At 40.2% G+C, this 18502-nt stretch overlaps 1 protein-coding gene across 5 annotated transcripts in view; it reads right to left on the reverse strand.

The window, feature by feature from the left end:
* Positions 1-18502, reverse strand: part of C7H8orf34 (chromosome 7 C8orf34 homolog) — a 217370-nt gene that overhangs the window by 160868 nt on the left and 38000 nt on the right. For all 5 annotated transcript variants that reach the window (XR_005660181.1, XR_005660180.1, XR_005660179.1 and 2 more), the window contains exons 2-3: positions 7834-7981; positions 4590-4721 (exon numbers count right to left, since the gene is read on the reverse strand). Coding sequence is in view for 1 of the 5 variants with exons in the window: in XM_039912501.1 (XP_039768435.1) it covers positions 4590-4721; positions 7834-7981 (280 nt within the window). In the remaining 4 variants the exon portion in view is untranslated. The remainder of the gene's footprint in view (positions 1-4589; positions 4722-7833; positions 7982-18502) is intronic.

Raw genomic sequence — 18502 nt, forward strand, 5'->3', positions numbered from 1 at the left:
GCTTACTGCTCCCAATAAAAATGTTGTCCTTTGGAATGGTTATAGGTCAGGCCACAGAGAGGAAAAGTCACAAAAAAGAACTCTTAATGAACCGTTACCTGAACAAAAAGTTATTAATGACACAGAGTTCACAACATAAAAGAAACTCAGATATTCCAACAAGCTTGTGAAATTGCATTTTTTTTTGCATTACCAGACCACAAACAAGTACCGACTCCTACAGCAAAAAACAGTAAAAAAAAAAAAAAAATCCCAAAACTCTAGTAAAAGAAAGAGAAACACAGATTCTGCCTCTCACTGTTTTCCAGGAGAAAAATCATACTTAGCCATACACACACGTGAGGTAGGTGATAGGCTACAAACCCTATCCAAAAAGCAATGAAGCACAAAGTAAATTCAAGTTAAAAGGGATTATGTTCCCAGATCAAGGTTGAACTGGGAACATAATCCTTTTTAACTTGAATTTACTTTGTAGTAAATAGGCTTGTGGGGGGAGCGTTTCAGAAGCTCACTGTTGGAATTGAAGAGCATGAAGAGTAATCTACAATTTATCTAAATTATCAACATTTTGGAAACCCACTTGGACAAGGCTTGCCTGATTACTTCAGATCATAGGTTTCCTAATCTCTCTATCACCGGGCTTTAATCTCTAATCTTGCACTAATCAGGGAGTTGGAATAGCTGTGAAGAGGCATCCCATATGCTTCAATAGAAGGTTATATAGTCAAAAGAATAAATCACAAAACAGCAAGTCAATAGTTTGCTTCTAACTTGCTGACATCAAGCAAAATATTTAACTTCCCTGAAACCCTGTTTTTTTAGATGTAAAGCAAAAATAGAAAGCCTATTCCCTGTTTACCGGGACTGCATTAATATTAGAAAAAGGACTAACATTTAAGTTTTTTGAGCTCCTTGAAAGAGGGATCGATTAAAATAGTATAATCCTGCAGGCAATCCAACCAGCTTCATCACTCAACTTTCAAAATAACTTTCTAATTTCATCACTAACCTATTTTAAAACCCAAAACTTGTTTCTGGGAGAATGGTGAAAAATTTAGAAAACTGCTCTATCAAAAATCCTTTGTCATTTTCTTGTTTCTCAGAAAAATACTTTCTTCCAGTGAACAATATGCTAGAAACATTGAACATGGAGAGAGAGACAGAAAAAGGGGGAGAAGGAGACAAGAGTGCCTGTTGAGAGGTTTCTGCCCTTTCTGAAACATTAAGCAAAGGTAAATTGGGAATAGTATGTCAACGGTAACAGGTATTAAACTGAGAAGGGGTGTAAGGAGTACCAAATGGAATTGGGAAGAAAAAGGGAGGTGTGTTCACATTTGGAGTTCCCAACTTCTAGGCCACACTTCACCTCTCTTCAGGATAACTGCTCTCTGCTAACCCCCATTCAATCTGGGCCTTATCTGTATGTTAATGCACCAACTTTCCTAACTGACGGGAGGAGGGACACAGTACTAAGAAGAATGAATGATCCCAAGTCTGAATATGTTTGAGGTAAGGATTAACAAACATCCGTATATAATTAATCATCCATCCTAGAGAAAGGTTCATGACTGGGGAATCAATCAGTCAGTGGTATTTCAACATTTACTGTGTGCCAAGCACTGTAGTAAGTACAATACAGGAAAGGGAATAAGGACCCTCATCACCAGACTTACACAGAGATTTCCTTAATCTCTGAGTATTCACACCAAGTCTTTCCTTCCAGCTCCAGAGGGTGCAGAGATGTACCCTCCAAAACCAAGGAGGAGAGAAAAATCTGCTATTGTCCACCTAAAATGGGCTTCTGACCAGTTTCAGTAAAGGAGGCAGTGACTGTTCAGCTGCGAGGGAGCTACGTCTTGTACAATTTTGTTCAAACGTAAATAAATCTGGTGAGTAACTCAGCCACTAAGACTGTATTCTGCATATGAGTAATGCCATAATTAGAACCCTAACTACTTAAACAAGCCAACATGCCTACTTAAGCGATTAGCTGACTACCAAGGCATAAATCAAACAACTGGGGAGATGTGGGTTAATTATCAAATCCTCCAAGTGCTAGCTAATGCATACTCCCAAATATTTCTCTGGACTAATTTCCTGAGGTTAAGACCAAAATAGCCTCAGTAGATTTTCAATGAATGCAAGCCAATCCTGGTTAACGTTACAGTTCTACACTTTGGGTTTTTTATTTTTTTTTTTGGTGTTATTACAAACAATAGCTGAATGATGAAAATCATTCTTGTTCAAATTCCCGACCCACCAAAGGTCATGAGACTCCCATGCTAGATGGGAAGGTCAGTTAGGGGGCTCAGGTCTAGCATCACCCCTTTATAGCAGCTACTGAGAGGACCAACTCCCATGTTATTTGGAAGGCACTACTGAAGTATTAATAGAAGCAGCGTGGCTCAGTGGCAAGGGCGTGGGAGTCGGAGGACCCAGACTCTAATCTGAGCTCTGCCACGTGCCTGCTGGGTGACCTTGGGTAAGTCAATTGACATCTCTGTGCCTTAGTTGCCTCATCTGTGAAATGGGTATTCAATGCCTGTTCTGGCTGTAACAGACTGTAAACGCTGTAAGGGACAGGGACTGTGTCCAGCCTGATTAACTTGTATCTACCTCTGTGCTTAGAACAGTGCTTGATACATAAGTGCTTAACAAATACCACAATAATAATAATAATTATTATTATTAATATCATGGAAGTAGCCATTTTCATGAGTTCTGCCTTTTTTTTTTTGGCACCACTACTGTGCTGAATCTTGACTGGTGTAAAACTTTCCTACAGTTACCTGGCTAACAAGTAACATAACTCAAGTAGCAAAAGCCCCATCACCCCAGTAAAACACAGGCATTCTCTGGGAAAGCTTTCAACCTTACTGGCTGTTGAAACTGTGCTGAGATGGTCAATTTCCTTCTTTGTTACTTCAAAGGGATGGAAGCAGCCAGTTCAATAGGGTGGGATGGAGAGAAAACCGGGGAAAACTGCGAGGGGAGGGAAAGGCATGGTGACCAAGATCGGTAACACTGCTCCCCTCTCCCTCCCCACAAATTGGTATTTTGGTGAAGAGGAAATTTGTCTCATTTCCTACATTGGAGACAGGTTTCAGCTTTTTATAACAGATGATTTATGAAACACAGCCTGCCTAAAATATCTCCAGCCAACTATCCTTCACAAATGAGAGAAAAAGAAAGAGAATTTGGCAGTCACTTATTGTCAAAGGTTGCACGCATTCTAGGGACAAAGAAAAATCTGCTACACTAAAGGGTATGGGGGACTTCAAGAGTCAACTGAACTAATTAAAAATGATAACCTATGAGAGACTGAATAGACTGAAAAGAGCACTAGGGGATGGGGAAAAGAAAAGTTTTCCCAGAAGAAATGAAAGCAAAGGGCTTGAGGACAAGTTTTCAACATCTGCTAAAGATAGTAAGATGCTAGTGAAATGGCAGATAAATCAATACTCCTGGAACATTTGTTTTCCTAGAGGAAAGAAATATGGCACTTTTTTCCACAGGCAATTGGTTGAGGAATAACAAAAACAGGGCCTAGTAAGGCAAAAAGTAAATGCAGTAGCACAGCAGAGGGCTACCTATCTTATGAACACACAGTTTGAAACAGACTGTCAGAGGCACATTGGTCTTTTCAGCCTCACTTGCACACATGGAGCAGGAGCCATTAGATGTTAGGTATCTACTCCAGCTTGCTGAAATCTGCAAATTAAATAGTTAGCTCCATTCATTTTATTACCAAACTAAATTAATCAAATGACTAAATGGAATCCTGGGTCTCTGCAAGTTGGATTTTTATTTGTTCTGTTGTTTTCCAAGGTTCAAAAGTTAAATGGGTTGAAAACTTACAGATGAACATTTTTCTCTTTAAAAAAATGTGGCCAGTAGATTGGGCTGTCTCCAGTCTTTGGACAGCTCCCCAGGCAACTCCTGAAACCTGTTATATACCACTGCCAAGTGTGTGATTTCCTCATTTGTTGCCACAAGGGACAAGGAGGGAGATCAGAGAACAACAAACAACTTCTCTATTTGTTGTTTTGGTTTTTTCTGTTTTTTTAACTTCAGGATAGGTAGATCCTAAGACACTCTACACTGAAATCCTGGCCATTGGCATGTCTCACCTGGACAAAGAAATTAAACTGCTGGTTTTGGCTGTCCTTAGAGCCTTGGGCAATTTTTAAAAGAAATGATGCTTCCTAGAGATAACTTCATTCATTCTTTCTGGGCCACTTTATATATGGCCTATAGCTTCCAATCTCAATATCCACCTTCTTCCACCACTACTCAATGTTGGTAGGTAACTTCAAGCTTTCCTTGATGCACTTCCATCCTCAAAAGTAGCCAACTTACTCATAAAAGAAGGCAGCATTCAAATGAAAATATTTCTAAATTAAAGTCTACCTTCCCTTGAAGGTAAATGCTTAAAAGCTTTCTATCCAGCCTGAAATTCAAGTTGAAATCCACTAAGATTTGGAGCCAGGGAAATCAATGGAAAGGTTTGGCATCAAATGACAATTTTATTTTACTTGTGAACTGTTGGGAATGATAGATGGATTAATAATGCAATAAAACTTCCTTACATGATTTTGATTCCGGTGAAGGTGGAGAAATGTTAGATACGGCAAGGTCACTCTTTGACTTTTTAGGCTTCTTTGCATTTACCTGCCAGGGCTTATCATAACTTCTAAAGTCTCTTCTTGTTCCCTTGGGTTCTGTTAAAACAGAAATTACATATATGTAATATAATGTAATAACTCCTGAGAATTGACCACTTCACTAAAAATCAAAACACAATAAAACAAAAAACCTACTGAAAGTGATGTTAGCCTACAAACACAGAAGCTATAACCCTACAGTGGAAAATAATATCTGTAACCAAAGAACTATAAAATAGTATATTAAGTACATATTATATATTAAGTATATTAAGTATAGTATGCATGGTGCTTTGCACACCCACATTACATTTCTTTAAAATGATTGATGAAAATTTTAATTTCTGCCAAATGATACCAAAAATGAAGCTTATCATGTAGTTTGAAATTAATATATTTCATTCAGAGCCATTTACATGGAGTCACGGGTACGCTCAATAGATTGAGTATCTGAGTGTAAGCTCATCATACTTCTTTTGTTAAAGTATTTGTTAAATGCTTACTAGATGCCAGGCACCATACTATGTACTGGGGTAGATACAAGATAATCAGGTTGAACACAGTTCATGGTCCCACATGGGGCTCACCTTCTTAATCCCCATTTTAAAGACGAGGTGAATGAGGCACAGAGAAGTTAATTGATTTGCCCGAGGTCTACACATCAGATAAGCTGTGATCAGAACCCAGGTCCTTTGACTCCTAGGCCCATGCTTTATCCACTAGGCCATGTGTGTGGTGCATTTGTCAGAGTAACATCTCTTACTCTATAAGAGTATTTCCTTCCTTCCTGTTCACTTTGATTGCCACCTTACTTCCGCTCCATTGTACATAATTATTGAGACTGCTTTCAACTAGCAATTGTGATTTGAACTAGTGAAAACAGCTTCAGAGTGAAATATTTTCTCTCTGATAAATTACATGAGACCAAAATGTAGTTACGTGCCAACTTCGTGAAAGTTTATTTTTATGAAATCTTTTAGGTTTTTTATTTTCCTGTCTGCACTCAAGAGACGTTCGGTACAAACTCTCAGCCTGCTTAAAAAACGAAGAATCTTGACTGTGAAGTTAAAAAATGGCATTTGATATTCTCATAATGGTTTGACATGATTTTCTTGGAACCACTTCTCAGATGGTTAGTAGAAGTACAATCTCTTGAGTATCTGCTTCATGCAGGGCATTATGCTTGCAGTATGGGAAATATAGCATTGAGAAGTGACAAGCATAATGGTTTCAAATCAGAGAAGGGGGAATCCAGTCACTGATAACACAGCTAGTAGCAGTTTGAAACCATTCAACCCCATATGCTCTCCCATGGTCCAGTGACTCTGACTGATTAGGTTTGGGTGCTGGCCCAACAGTTAGAGAAGCTGGAGAAGCAGTGTTACCTAATGGACAGAGCAAGGGTCTCGGGGTCAGAAGTACCTGGGTTCTAATCCCAGCATTGCCACTTGTCTGTTGTGCCTTCACTCTATGCTGCAGTTACTTCACCTTTAAAATACAATAAAATCGTGAGCCCCATCTGGGACATGGGGACTGTGTCCAACCTGATTAGCTTGTATCTACCCCAGTGCTTAAAACAGTAACAGTGCCTGACATATAGTAAGAGTTTAACAAATACTGTTAAAAAAAAGAGTGCTGGGATGGATCCATTTTACTATGTACTCTTTCTTGATCAGTAACCTTGGGCCTTAGGTGTTTTTTTTTTAATTTGAATTTATCAAGTTCTTACTAGATGCCAAGCACTGAACTAAGCACTGGGGTAGGTACAGGTTTATCAGGTTGGACACAGTCCCTGACCCACACAAGGCTTGGAATCTGTTTAATCACAGTCTAGGCATTGTCATTCGTTACCAAAACAATCCACAAGGGAAGACTTTATAGGTTTGGAATCTCTTGAATATTCAGCAAAATTCTGAATTCCATTCAACAACAGGCATCCTATTTTTACTATTTTGCACGTCACTGTCTCTACGCTCTGCTGTGCTCTGAGCTCTCTATGTAGGGTAGAATCATCTTTGAAATGGCCAAAGACACCACTGTCACCCCCTTAAACAGGGCAGTTGTTGTCTTAAGTTACCGAGCAATCTTCAACCTCTAGCAGCACCATGGACACATCTTTCTCAGAACATTCCACCTCCATCTGCAAGCAGGGTAGAGTTACCGGAAAATAAAAGAAGTCCAGTGCTTAGAGAGGACAGAGTACCAGTATTTTTGGGCCCTGAGAAGAACTTTTAGGACCAAATAACAGTGGACAAAACAACTTCTACCTTGATTCATTTGGCAGCATCTGTTAAGCATCTACTTGCTGCAGAGCACTAAAGCAGGCAGAGAGGAATGAAAAAGATCAGAAGAGATGTTCCATGCCCTAGAGGAGAGTGCAATCTGATTTTTTTTCCTGCTTCAGTGCATTAAATGATATTGCTCCCAAGCACTTAATTTACTACCAGGGCATTACACGGGCACTATGGAGAATAAAACACGCAGCCTGGGAGCTTAATCCAACACTATGATAAAAGTTTAAAATATGTTCTGTAAAAGTCCTCAGAAATAGAAAAAGTGATTATGTTTTTTACTTAAGCAAAATGTGGAATAATTTATGTTCATTCGTGTAGGAGCAGCTTGACCTAGTGAATAGAGCACAGGACAGTCAGAAGGACCTGGGTTCAAATCCTGATGCCACCACTAGCCAGCTGTGTGGCATTGGGCAAGTCACTTAACTTCTCTGTGCCTCAGTTACCTCAGCTGTAAAGTGGGGATTAAGACTACGAACATTATGCGGAACAGGGATTGTATCCTACCCGATTATTTTGTAACCACTCCAGTGCTTAGAACAGTGCCTGGCACATAGTAAGCACTTAACAAATGCCACAATCAGTATTATTATTACGGGACATCAATAGCATGCACATTTCTATTTAGACAAGAAAATATGTACATGTAGACTCAATACACTTATTTTAAATTCCAGAATTTTGTGTAGCATAATTCTGAGTGCTTATCAGCTAATTCTGGAGAAGCAAGAGTTCTATTCAGTGGATCATATTACAGACCATCATGTTTGGCACATGGTAAGTGCTCAGTAAAACCACTGATGGATTGACTGTGGCTTTCTTGATTAGATGTCTCAGAAGCCCACGAGAAAGTTCAAAAAGGTATTTTCCCCATTTACCTGAGGTTTCGCTCTCTGCCCAGAGGGCTGCAGATCCAGATAAGGTTCTCTGAAGCTGACTGCGGTTGCCCTGTTTAGACTGAAGATGGTCAATGAGAAATGGGATCGGCTGGTCAGGTGTCTCTGTTATTAGCTTGGTCATCAACTCCTGAAAAAGCCAGAAAGAACCGATACAGGTCAACAGCGAGGCCTAATGGATAGAGCACCGTCTGGGAGTCAGAAGGACCGGGATTCTAATCCCCACTCTGCTACTTGACTGCTGTGGGACCTTCATCAAGTCACTTCACTGGGCCTCAATCCCTCATCTGTAAAATGGGGATGAAGACTGTAAGCCCCATGTGGTGATGGGGTCTGTGCCCAACCTAATTTGCTTGCGTCTAACCTGGCATTTAGTAAAGTGCCTGGCATTTACTAAGTGTTTAATGAATACCACAATTACCACAGTTAGGTCAAGAGGCAGTCAAGTCCTGGGTCTAAAATCTATTTGGGCCTTACTGAGCTATACCAGTCATGTTTGCATTAATAAGTTTACATCTAAATTCACTGGAATTAATTGAGAGACCTAGACTTGAGGATGCCTGTTAGACTGTAGACCTTCCTCATGCTTCGGGACTGAGAAGCAGCTGGCCTCTGGGAGTCCGAAGGAACTGGGTTCTAATCCCAGCTCTGCCACTTGTCTGCTGTGTGACCTTGGGCAAGTCGCTTCTCTTCTCTGTGCCTCAGTTCCCTCATCTGTACAATGGGGATAAAGACTGTGAGCCCCATGTGGGACAGGGATTGTGTCCAACTCCATTAGCTTCTATCTACCCCTTCCGCCTAGTAGAGTGCCTGGCATGTAGTAAGCATTTAACAAATACCAAAGAGCAAATAAAAAACCATAAACTAATGTAATTGCTGTCCAGTCAAAAAAAAAACTGAAAAGAACAAAAAAGTACTGCAGTCCAAGTGCCACAATCCAAACACAAAGGGGCTTCTTGGTGGTAACTGCTGGATTCTGTTACTAAGGCATTATTCTGCTTCCGGGCTGGAAAGAAACTCTGGTGGCTGTCTTCGTGCCCTTGCTTCTGCCTGATGGTGATCCACAAGCAAAAGGAAGATCCTGCCTCTCCTTTCGGATATTCGCTGCAGTCGAGAGGTTGGGCCATCTTGTCTTCATTGAACCTTCTGAAGAAACATTTACCAAGCACCTTAGTTGGAAGTGCACAATGAAGACCCAACACTGGCTGTTCATCTGGCTTCCTTTCATTGTACTGTCCTCTCCCAAGCTCTTAGTACAGTGCTCTGCAGATAGTGAGAGCTCAACAAATGTCACTGATTGAATGACCGACTGTTCTGCAGATTGGTCTATGCATTCCTGCCAAAATTAAGTGATGGGACAAATCATAGGTCATCATGGGACAGCATATCTACCAGAGCTCCAAAGCCAGAACACGCTTTCAGAATATTCCCTTCTGAAATTTGTAATTTACATGTGAAATAAAGTTCCAAAGGGAGGCAGAGCCCAAACCTAACCTGATGCTTGCTTTATGCCCAGAACTTTTAATGTATAAAATTGGGGTTGCAAATCAAGTCTCTACTACTTCATCTGTAAAACTGCAGGCCTAAAATGAGAGAGGGCTAGTGTGGAGTCTTAGAACTCTGGTTTGGTTTCAAAAATTCAAAACCTTCCCCCTTGATGCTACAACAATTAAAAATAACTGAAGGGAAAATTTACAAATGTAGGTATCCTAGGCACACAGTCAGAGAAAGTTAGATCAGACAAAACTGCTGTACCCTGAGAAAATGCAATTATTCAGACGCAACCAATATTGGCTGCTCTCAAATATCTTATTTGCTTCAGCTTCCCTAAACCTAAAAAGAAAAATTCCTGTGTCATTTTCACCTATGAAGAATGCTACAGAACCAGTGTGAATTTTCCCATAGGTTTCTGAAAATTGTTTGCTCTTTTTTTAAAAACAGTCTTCGTTAGGGGCTTATTATGTGCCAGTCACTGTATTAAGCCCTGGGTACATATAAGCTTATCAGGTTGGACTTAGTCCCTGTCCCACAAGGGGAACATTTTTTCCATCTATCAAGAAATACCCAAGCCTCATTCCATTTCTCAGAGTAGGCCACACAGAACTAGATAATTCTGATAACCCAACAGCTGTAATCATCTTAAATATTAATGGCATTCAACACATTAATATTATGTCAATGCCATTTGGTTTGTAGCCCAGCATAAAATCTGTTGAGTGAATTAATTCACTCTTATTCTGCATACTTTTCAACTTTTTATTTTTAATCAGGTCTCTATAGTAACAAGTTCAGAAAAACTGCATTTAATATCATAACTTTTCAAACAACCTATGTCCTTATTGAATATAAATGAATGCTAGGTTTCAGGCAGTTTTCAGTTCCTGTGAAACTCCCATCTATTCCAGAAATACCTGTGAAAGAAGGGCTTTGCAATAGCAAAAAAAAAAGGGGGGATGGCAGAATGTGAAAATTTCAAAACAAAGTTCTGTACTCTCCAAATATATGAAAAACATTCACTACCTCGATCGATACTTCGATCCTAAGAAAGGTACTGCTACATGTCTGTGGTAGCTCAAGTCAAAGCCCTTTCTTTGACATTCATTAAGCATAACAAAATGGATGGGAAGATGGATTATAGGGGCTCTGTGTTGAAACAAACTGAAAAGACATAGTGGTGTCATAATAATGACATTTATTAAGCAATTACTGTGTGCAGGATGATGCATTAAGCGCTGGGAGAGAATGCCCATGTGGGAATTAGACATGATCCCTGTCTCTCAGTGGGCTCACAATCTAAGAGTATAAGTTGGTAGAAGGGACTCAGAGCCAATACATCAGGACTGATGAAATATTAAAAGGCAATGTTTTTTGCAGGTTTCTTCTGATATTCTTAGAAATGCCCCAGACATTACCACTAACTCACCTCCTCTTACCCTCAAAGCTATCTGTGCCTGTCTCCTGCACTGCTCTAGGATAATAAGCCCAAAAAGATACAGGGACAACTCTGCATTTAATAAGCTTCACAGCTAAATATTAATCTGACTGTACAATCCCGTAGAATTCATCATTCCTTCGTATTTAGAGCATTTACTGTGTTTAGAGCACTGTACTAAGCACTTGGGAGAATGCAATACAACAATAAGCAGACACATTCACATTCCCTGCCCACAACAAACTTACAGTCTAGAGAGGGAAGACAGACATTAATATAAACAGAGAAATAACAGATTTGTATGCAAATGCTGTGGGGCTGGGAGGGGGGGATGAACAATGGGAGCAAGTCAGGGCGACACAGAAGGGAGTGGGAGAAGAGAATTGATCCTTTATATGTTTTTCTTTTTGCCTGTTCTTTTATACTCTGCCCAACACAGCTTTCAGTATGCTTGATTGGGAAATCAATATAACCCAATTATTATTAACCACTAAGGTGATATACTTCTGTAAACCCTCTACATTGATCCTGACCCAGAAGCCCTATAACTAAGCTTCCGACTTCTTATATCCAAGTTTGACTTAATCAATGGCATTTATGGAGCGTTTGCTGGGTACAGATCACCATATTAAGTGCTTGGAAAAGTACCATACAGATTTGGCACATACATTCCCTGCCCGCAGTCCAAATAACACTGCATTTTGGTTTGCTAAAATTTCTTTATTAACTTTGAATATTTTATAAAGAGAATTTAATCATTTCCTTAGTTGAGAGTGAAAATAACAGGCCATTTTTACATGGCATTTGGTAAGCATTTACTTTGTGCCAGGATGTACTAAGTGCGTAGGCAGATACAAGATCATCAGGTGGGACACAGTTCATACCCACATGGAGCTCACAGTCTTAATCCCCATTTTACAGATGAGGCAACTGGGGCTCAGATAAATATGGCAACCTATCCAAGGTCACACAGCAGAGGCAGGATTAGAATCCAGGTCCTCTGGCTCCGAGGTCTGTGCTCTTTCGGCTAGGCCACACTGCTTCTCGTGACATTCACAGCCATCATTAACTTGTAAGGGTATGAAGACTGGACAAACCTATTAACATTAATTTTGATGGAAAAATTTAACTTGTTTACCGCTATTTCACTTGATTTTTTTTCTGACTTAAAAATGAGCATTAAGAACAACTGCCTCTATGGAACATTCTGGACCAATGGCATTTACTGAGCACTTACTGTGTGCAGAACAGTGCATTCAGCTCTTGGGAGAGTAACATACAATATTCATTCATTTGCATTTATTGAGCACTTACTGTGTGCAAAGCACTGTACTAAGAGCTTGGGAGAATACAATATAACACCACACACATTCCTGCCCACAACAAGGTCCCAGTCTAGAGAGGAGACAGACATTAATATAAACATAAAAATACGGATATTTACTTTTGTGCTGTGGGATGAGAGGGAGGATGAATGAAGGAGCAAGTAAGAGAGCACAGAAGGGAGTAAGAGGAGAGGAGGGCTTAGTCAGGGAAGGCTTCTTGGAAGAGATGTGCCTTCGATAGAGATGGCAGACATGATCCCTGCTCACAAGGAACACAGAGACTAAAGTACTGGGTGCTAAGTGCCTAGAAGAGCACTTTGCCCACTGTAACCACTCAAAAAAGCCATAGATGGATTACAGCCAGACGATCCCCTGAGTCTACGCTGACTTTACACTGCCTTCCATACGATGCCAGCAGATTTGGATATGATCTCAAGGACAGCATTCATTCATTCAGTTGTATTTATTGAGCACTTACTATGTGCAAGGCACTGTACTAAGCGCTTGGGAGAGGACAGCAATAACAACAACAGAAACTTCCAGCCAGGCACTGAGCTTGTATATTTGTGGCACTGCTCTGCCACTTGAAACTATACCAAAGATGCCGTAGCTCCCAAAAATACGGCATGTAAACTAAAAACAAAAAACCTCTAGCAGTTCTTTAGAAGTAGAGCAGTCCAAAATTGTGTTCTGCTTTCCTAATGCTAATGAAATCCTTAAGTGGCCATAAGAGGTTTGTAAAAATAATACATTCTACCAGCTCTAGCTCTCTAACTTTTCTTCATTTGGTGATTACAATAACTATTCCGTCTCCACGGCAGGATGGGTGCATCCGTAAAAGCAGCAGCTTGATCTACTCAAAACTGAACTAACATTAGAAATGTGTCAAGTGAATCCAGAAGAAGCATGGCCTAGTGGAAAGAGCACTGGCCTGGGAGTCAGAGGACCTGTGATCTAATGCCATTTCTGCCAGTTGCATGCTTTGTGACCTTGGACAAGTCAGTTCACTTCACTGTGCCTCTGTTACCTCACTGTAAAATAGGGATTAAATCCTGACAGACTGAAAGTCCCATGTGGGGTTTTGCTGTGGGCAGGGAACGTGTCTACCAACTCTGTTATGTACTCTCCTGATTGCTTAGTACAGAGTAATAGAGTAAATGCTCAGTAAATATGATTGATGTAGGATAGAAACTGTGTCCCACCTGATATTTTATCAGCTTCTGCGCTTAGTAGAGTGCTTGGCATGTAGTAAATGCTAAACAATTACAAAGAAAAAAAAAAGCTATCCCTCTTGGTTACAATGAAAGTTAAAGGTGCTACATTTTGCGGTCACATTGGCTTTCAATTTCCAATGAATCTAATCATGCTTTTCAAAATAATCCATTCACTAACCCAGTAGATCAGTCCCAAAATACCTTCAGTCTAAAAGCCTTAGCTACCTAAAAGATTTTCCCTAATACAATAAGAACGAAATACCTGACGACCATGAGCAATAATATATCCTGAATCAGTGGTATTTATTGAGCACTAAGGTATGCAGAGCACTGCTCTAATCGCTTGGGAAAGTCTAAAGGGGCAAAAAGTTGTTGGCCCTATTTTTGGCATTCCAATTCCTGATTAGCCTCAGCCTGACTGGCTTTAGACTTGGCCCAGTTTGATTTAGGCCAATTGGATCTCTGGGTGCATGCTAATTTGCACAGCTACAACGATACACTTCTTTTACATTCGCTTCGTATGTGCAGCCACCCACGTTTGGCTTCATAAACAATCTTCGCAAAGACTCTGGAGAGGTTCACAAACTACTGAAGTGGAGGATAGGTAATTAATCTAGGCCTTTGCATCATCAGGCGGTGAGCTGCAGAAATTAGTTTAGGGGAAGCTACACCCAAAGCACAGTCATATTTTATGCAATATATTAGAGATTAGAAATAGATTTGAACCAATGCTTTCTACATTTCATCAAAACTAATTATTTCACATTGGAATAATCTTAAAATATTAGCAGACTCCTCTCAACTCCCAAATGTCTGAGGCGGCGGCCAGAATTCCAATCTACTGATGAAGCTGGATGCTTCCAAAATCAATCTATCAATCAATGGTATTTGAGAGTTCACTTTATGCAGAGGACTGTATTAAGCATTTGGGAGAGTACAATATAACGGAGTTGGTTGACATTCCTTGCCCACAAGGAGTTTACAGTCTAGAGGGGGAGACAGTCATTAACATAAATGAATAAAAAGAGTCAAAGAGTGGGAAAAAAGCTATATACTTCCCTTCCCGCCAAACACAAAAAGACAAAAGCAGCGACATCCTGAAATCAATTTCTTGTACAGCTGAGCTGCTGCTGATGAATGCGCAGACTGAGAAATACTGTATTGTTTTTCCTAATTCCTCTCTTTAAAAATGTGTATATATCCATGTATGTATATACAGATTATATATATTATCTCACTGAATATAAAATCCAAGCAAAAGAGATTTTAATTTAACAACACTCAGACAAGAAGCACTCCGAATGCCATATGAAAATAAAGCAGGGTACAAACATTAGTTAGGCAGGGTGGTAAAATCAGAAGCTTATTTTGTGAAAAAGAATGTCATTAATACCATCTTTAGGATTTCTTATGGCCTCATGTAGCTGAATTTCACCATTATAGGGCTAGTGCAATGAAATTGTTGTTTTTAGGCATTTCTGGAGAGTTATGAATGCTCTGATAAAGACAGACACCATTGTGCTTGGACGACTACTATTCCCCAGTGAAAAACAAATGGGAATCAGGTTCCATAAAGCCTCCCCCAAATCAGTCTAATCAGCAATAGAGCTAGTAAATCACAAGGCGATTCGAAACAGTTCACGATCATTTAGTGAGACACATTTGCTGCTGATGCTGTGAATAATCCTGCCAGCCACTTCAACATTGATTTGTATATAAAAACCCACTGAATATTTTTATAACTCTATTTGACAACTTTTTTCTTTACCCATCTCAACACAAACACTATTTTGATGCCTACTTAGCCTTTACAACTGTTCTAACACATTTCTTACTGAGTTAATCTACACAACCCACATGTTACCACACAAACAGAAACTTAACAATAACAATAATAATAATATTATGGTATTTGTTAAGCGCTTGCTCTGTGCTAGGCACTATACTAAGTGCTAGGGTGGATCCAAGCAAATCAGGTTGGACACAGTCCCTGTCCCAGATGGGGCTCCCAGTCTCAGTCCTCATTTTCCAGATGAGATAACTGAGGCCCAGAGACTATAAGTGACTTGCCTAAGGTAAGCCAGCAGACAAAGAGTAGTGCCTCTCCTGCCCAGTATCCACCCAAGTGTCCAGGGACCATCTTTGTCCAGGTCCTCTGAGGAAACTTACAAAACTTCAGAAACGCAGCATAAAGGATTTTCTACCATCATTCCCCTCATCTCACTCCTCCTGAACATTTCCTTTATGGTATTTTTTAAGCACTTACTATATGTCAAACACTGTATTAAGTGCTGAGTTTTTTTGGTATCCCGGTTCTATGTGGCTTTCTCCTATCCCAAACTGCAAGACTACTGCCATTTTACTACTTACAAATACATTTTGAAAATATCTGAAGTCACCTCACAGTGCTATGAAATTATGTTCTCATCCAGGAAATTGTGTTTAGAGTCCAAAATTTTCCTAATAAAAGAAATAGTTGAGGAAACTGTGATTTTGAAAAAGGCGTTTCCATATCATGAAGCATTCCATTCACTATTCAGTCTAGGTTTATTATAAGCACCTTGTGACTGCCAGTGCATTTGACAGAAATGGGCTATTTGACACAGCCTATTAATCAAAGACCCAATTATAAGAAACACCAATTAACTATGTCTAAATATACATATCCGGTTATTAAGTTAATTAAGAGGCCCTCTTGCCTTTTACTTGATCAAAGTAACTACAGAATAATCACAAGGTACATTACCCACCTCCGGACTTCTACAATCCATGCTTTGTGGATGTTAGAAAGATACTGTCTTGGGTGTATGTAATTCTCAAAAAGGAAAGAAATGGAAGTCATAAGTAGGATTGAAATAAAATAAAGAACTTTTGTTTGTGGTATATTACTAAGGAACCTACCCACAAAATAGATTTTTAGTTAATCGATTTCACTAAATGTTACACATATTCATTCAATAGTATTTAGTGAGCGCTTACTGTGTGCAGAGCACTGTACTAAGCGCTTGGAAAGTAAAATTCAGCAACAAATAGTGGCAATCCCTACTCAACAACATGGAATGACTAAGATGGTGATTGACAGATTGATTCTAGAAAAGTGGATATCCTCTTTCCTTATGATGGACTGGCTGAAGGAGGGATTTGGGAAAAGGTTTGAAGTGAAGAAAAGTAGGATAGCAAGATGGTGATGAAATACAATATTGAATCAGACATAGGGCTTGACACACAAAGGCATAGAAGAGCTTAGAAGAGAATAAGAAGAACCAAGAGAAGGGAGCGGAGAGATGATATATAAGATAATAATGTTGGTATTTGTTTAAGCGCTTACTAAGTGCCGAGCACTGTTCTAAGCGCTGGGGTAGCCACAGGGGAATCAAGTTGTCCCACATGGGGCTCACAGTCTTAATCCCCATTTTACAGATGAGGTAACTGAGGCACTGAGAAGTTAAGTGACTTGCCCAAAGTCACACAGCTGACAAGTGGCAGAGCTGGGATTCGAACCCATGACCTCGGACTCCAAAGCCCATGCTCTTTCCACTGAGCCACGATCTCTCCCCCCATTGTTTAATGTCAATTATATTTGAGTGTTTACTGTATGCAAAGCACTGCACTAAGCACCTGGAAGTATACAATATAACAGACACATTCCATGCCCACAGTGAGCCAGCAGTCTAGAGGGGGAGACAAACAAGAATACAAATAAATGACAGACATGGACATAAGTGCCATGGGGCTGGGGAGGAGGGATGTCTCTGCCTTCTCCAGCAAGCAGCTCCTTCAGTAGTCCTTTCTCTCAGAACCACTACATTAGGATTAAGTCACCAAGAATTCGGTCACAGGATGAGGGATAACTAATTTACTCAACTTCTATTATTATTAATAGTAGCATTATTAATAATAATAATGTTGACATTTGTTAACCGCTTACTATGTGCAGAGCACTGTTCTAAGCCCTGGGGTAGATACAGGGTAATCAGGTTGTTCCGCCCGAAGCTCACAGTCTTAATCCCCATTTTACAGATGAGGCAACTGAGGCAAAGAGAAGTTACGTGACTTGCCCACAGTCACACAGCCGGCAAGTGGCGCAGCCGGGATTCAAATCCATGACCTCTGACTCCCAAGCCTGTACTCTTTCCACTGAGCCAAGCTGCCTTTCTTTTACTAATTTTTGATACTGAATTTAAGGATTAACATAGACGTACCAAAATCTAATCAGTTCTGCCACATTCTGCCACATAGAGAAGCAGTGTGGCTTGGTGGAAAGGGTCCGGGCTTGGGAGTCAGAGGTTATGGGTTCTAATTCTGCCTCCTCCACCTGTCAGCTGTGTGACTCTGGGCAAGTCACTTAACCTCTCTGGGCTTCAGTTCCCTCATCTGGAAAATGGGGATTAAGACTGTGAGCCCCAAGTGGGACAACCTTATTACCTTGTACCTACCAGTGCTTAGAATAATGTTTGGCACATAGTAAGCGTTTAACAAATACCAAATGCCAAATTATTATTCCACACTGATGCTGCAGCAAAATTCAGGACCTGTCTTTCTCACATTACCGGTCGGTCTGGACAGATCACAGCGTGACGACAAAAGAAACAGTTGAGTACATGAACCCGCCGTTGGACACTGGGTCAGTGCTAAACCCAATTTTTCCTTAACCTGGGGTTCTCCAACAATGTAACCCCTGTATCATTGAAGAAAAGACACAAAAAAGATGAAGATGGCATAGTTGTTGAAATAGCCACCAGATGGCAGGAGGGGAAAACTCTAGTGGTAACCATCACAAAATAATTCAGATTTAGCAAAGAGTTTAGAAATCACTGTTCATCAGAATGGGAATGCTGCTATTCCCAGGAATGAACTGATCGCTGCTGAAAATGCACAGATGGCAATAGAGGGCTGCTTTACCTCGAGTGAGTCACAAGATGCTCCCTGCTAAGCCTCAAGAACTTTGGAATAATGAGAATGAAGATCCCCAAGCACCCTTGGCACAAAGGAAAGATAAGGCACTGATGTGATTTTCACCAAAGAATAGTCCCTGGAGGGGAGGGAGGAGGAGAGAGTGAGAGAGCAAGAGAGTGAATGCAGCTTAGTATCTTACTGGGCAATGATTGGCCTTGGGGGGCATGCAGTTTGAATTTCTCATTTATTCATTCTGTAAACTTGCAACAAATTCATAACTCTGC

The sequence above is a fragment of the Ornithorhynchus anatinus genome, chromosome 7 (genome assembly GCF_004115215.2).
Source record: "Ornithorhynchus anatinus isolate Pmale09 chromosome 7, mOrnAna1.pri.v4, whole genome shotgun sequence".
Classification (NCBI taxonomy): domain Eukaryota; kingdom Metazoa; phylum Chordata; class Mammalia; order Monotremata; family Ornithorhynchidae; genus Ornithorhynchus; species Ornithorhynchus anatinus.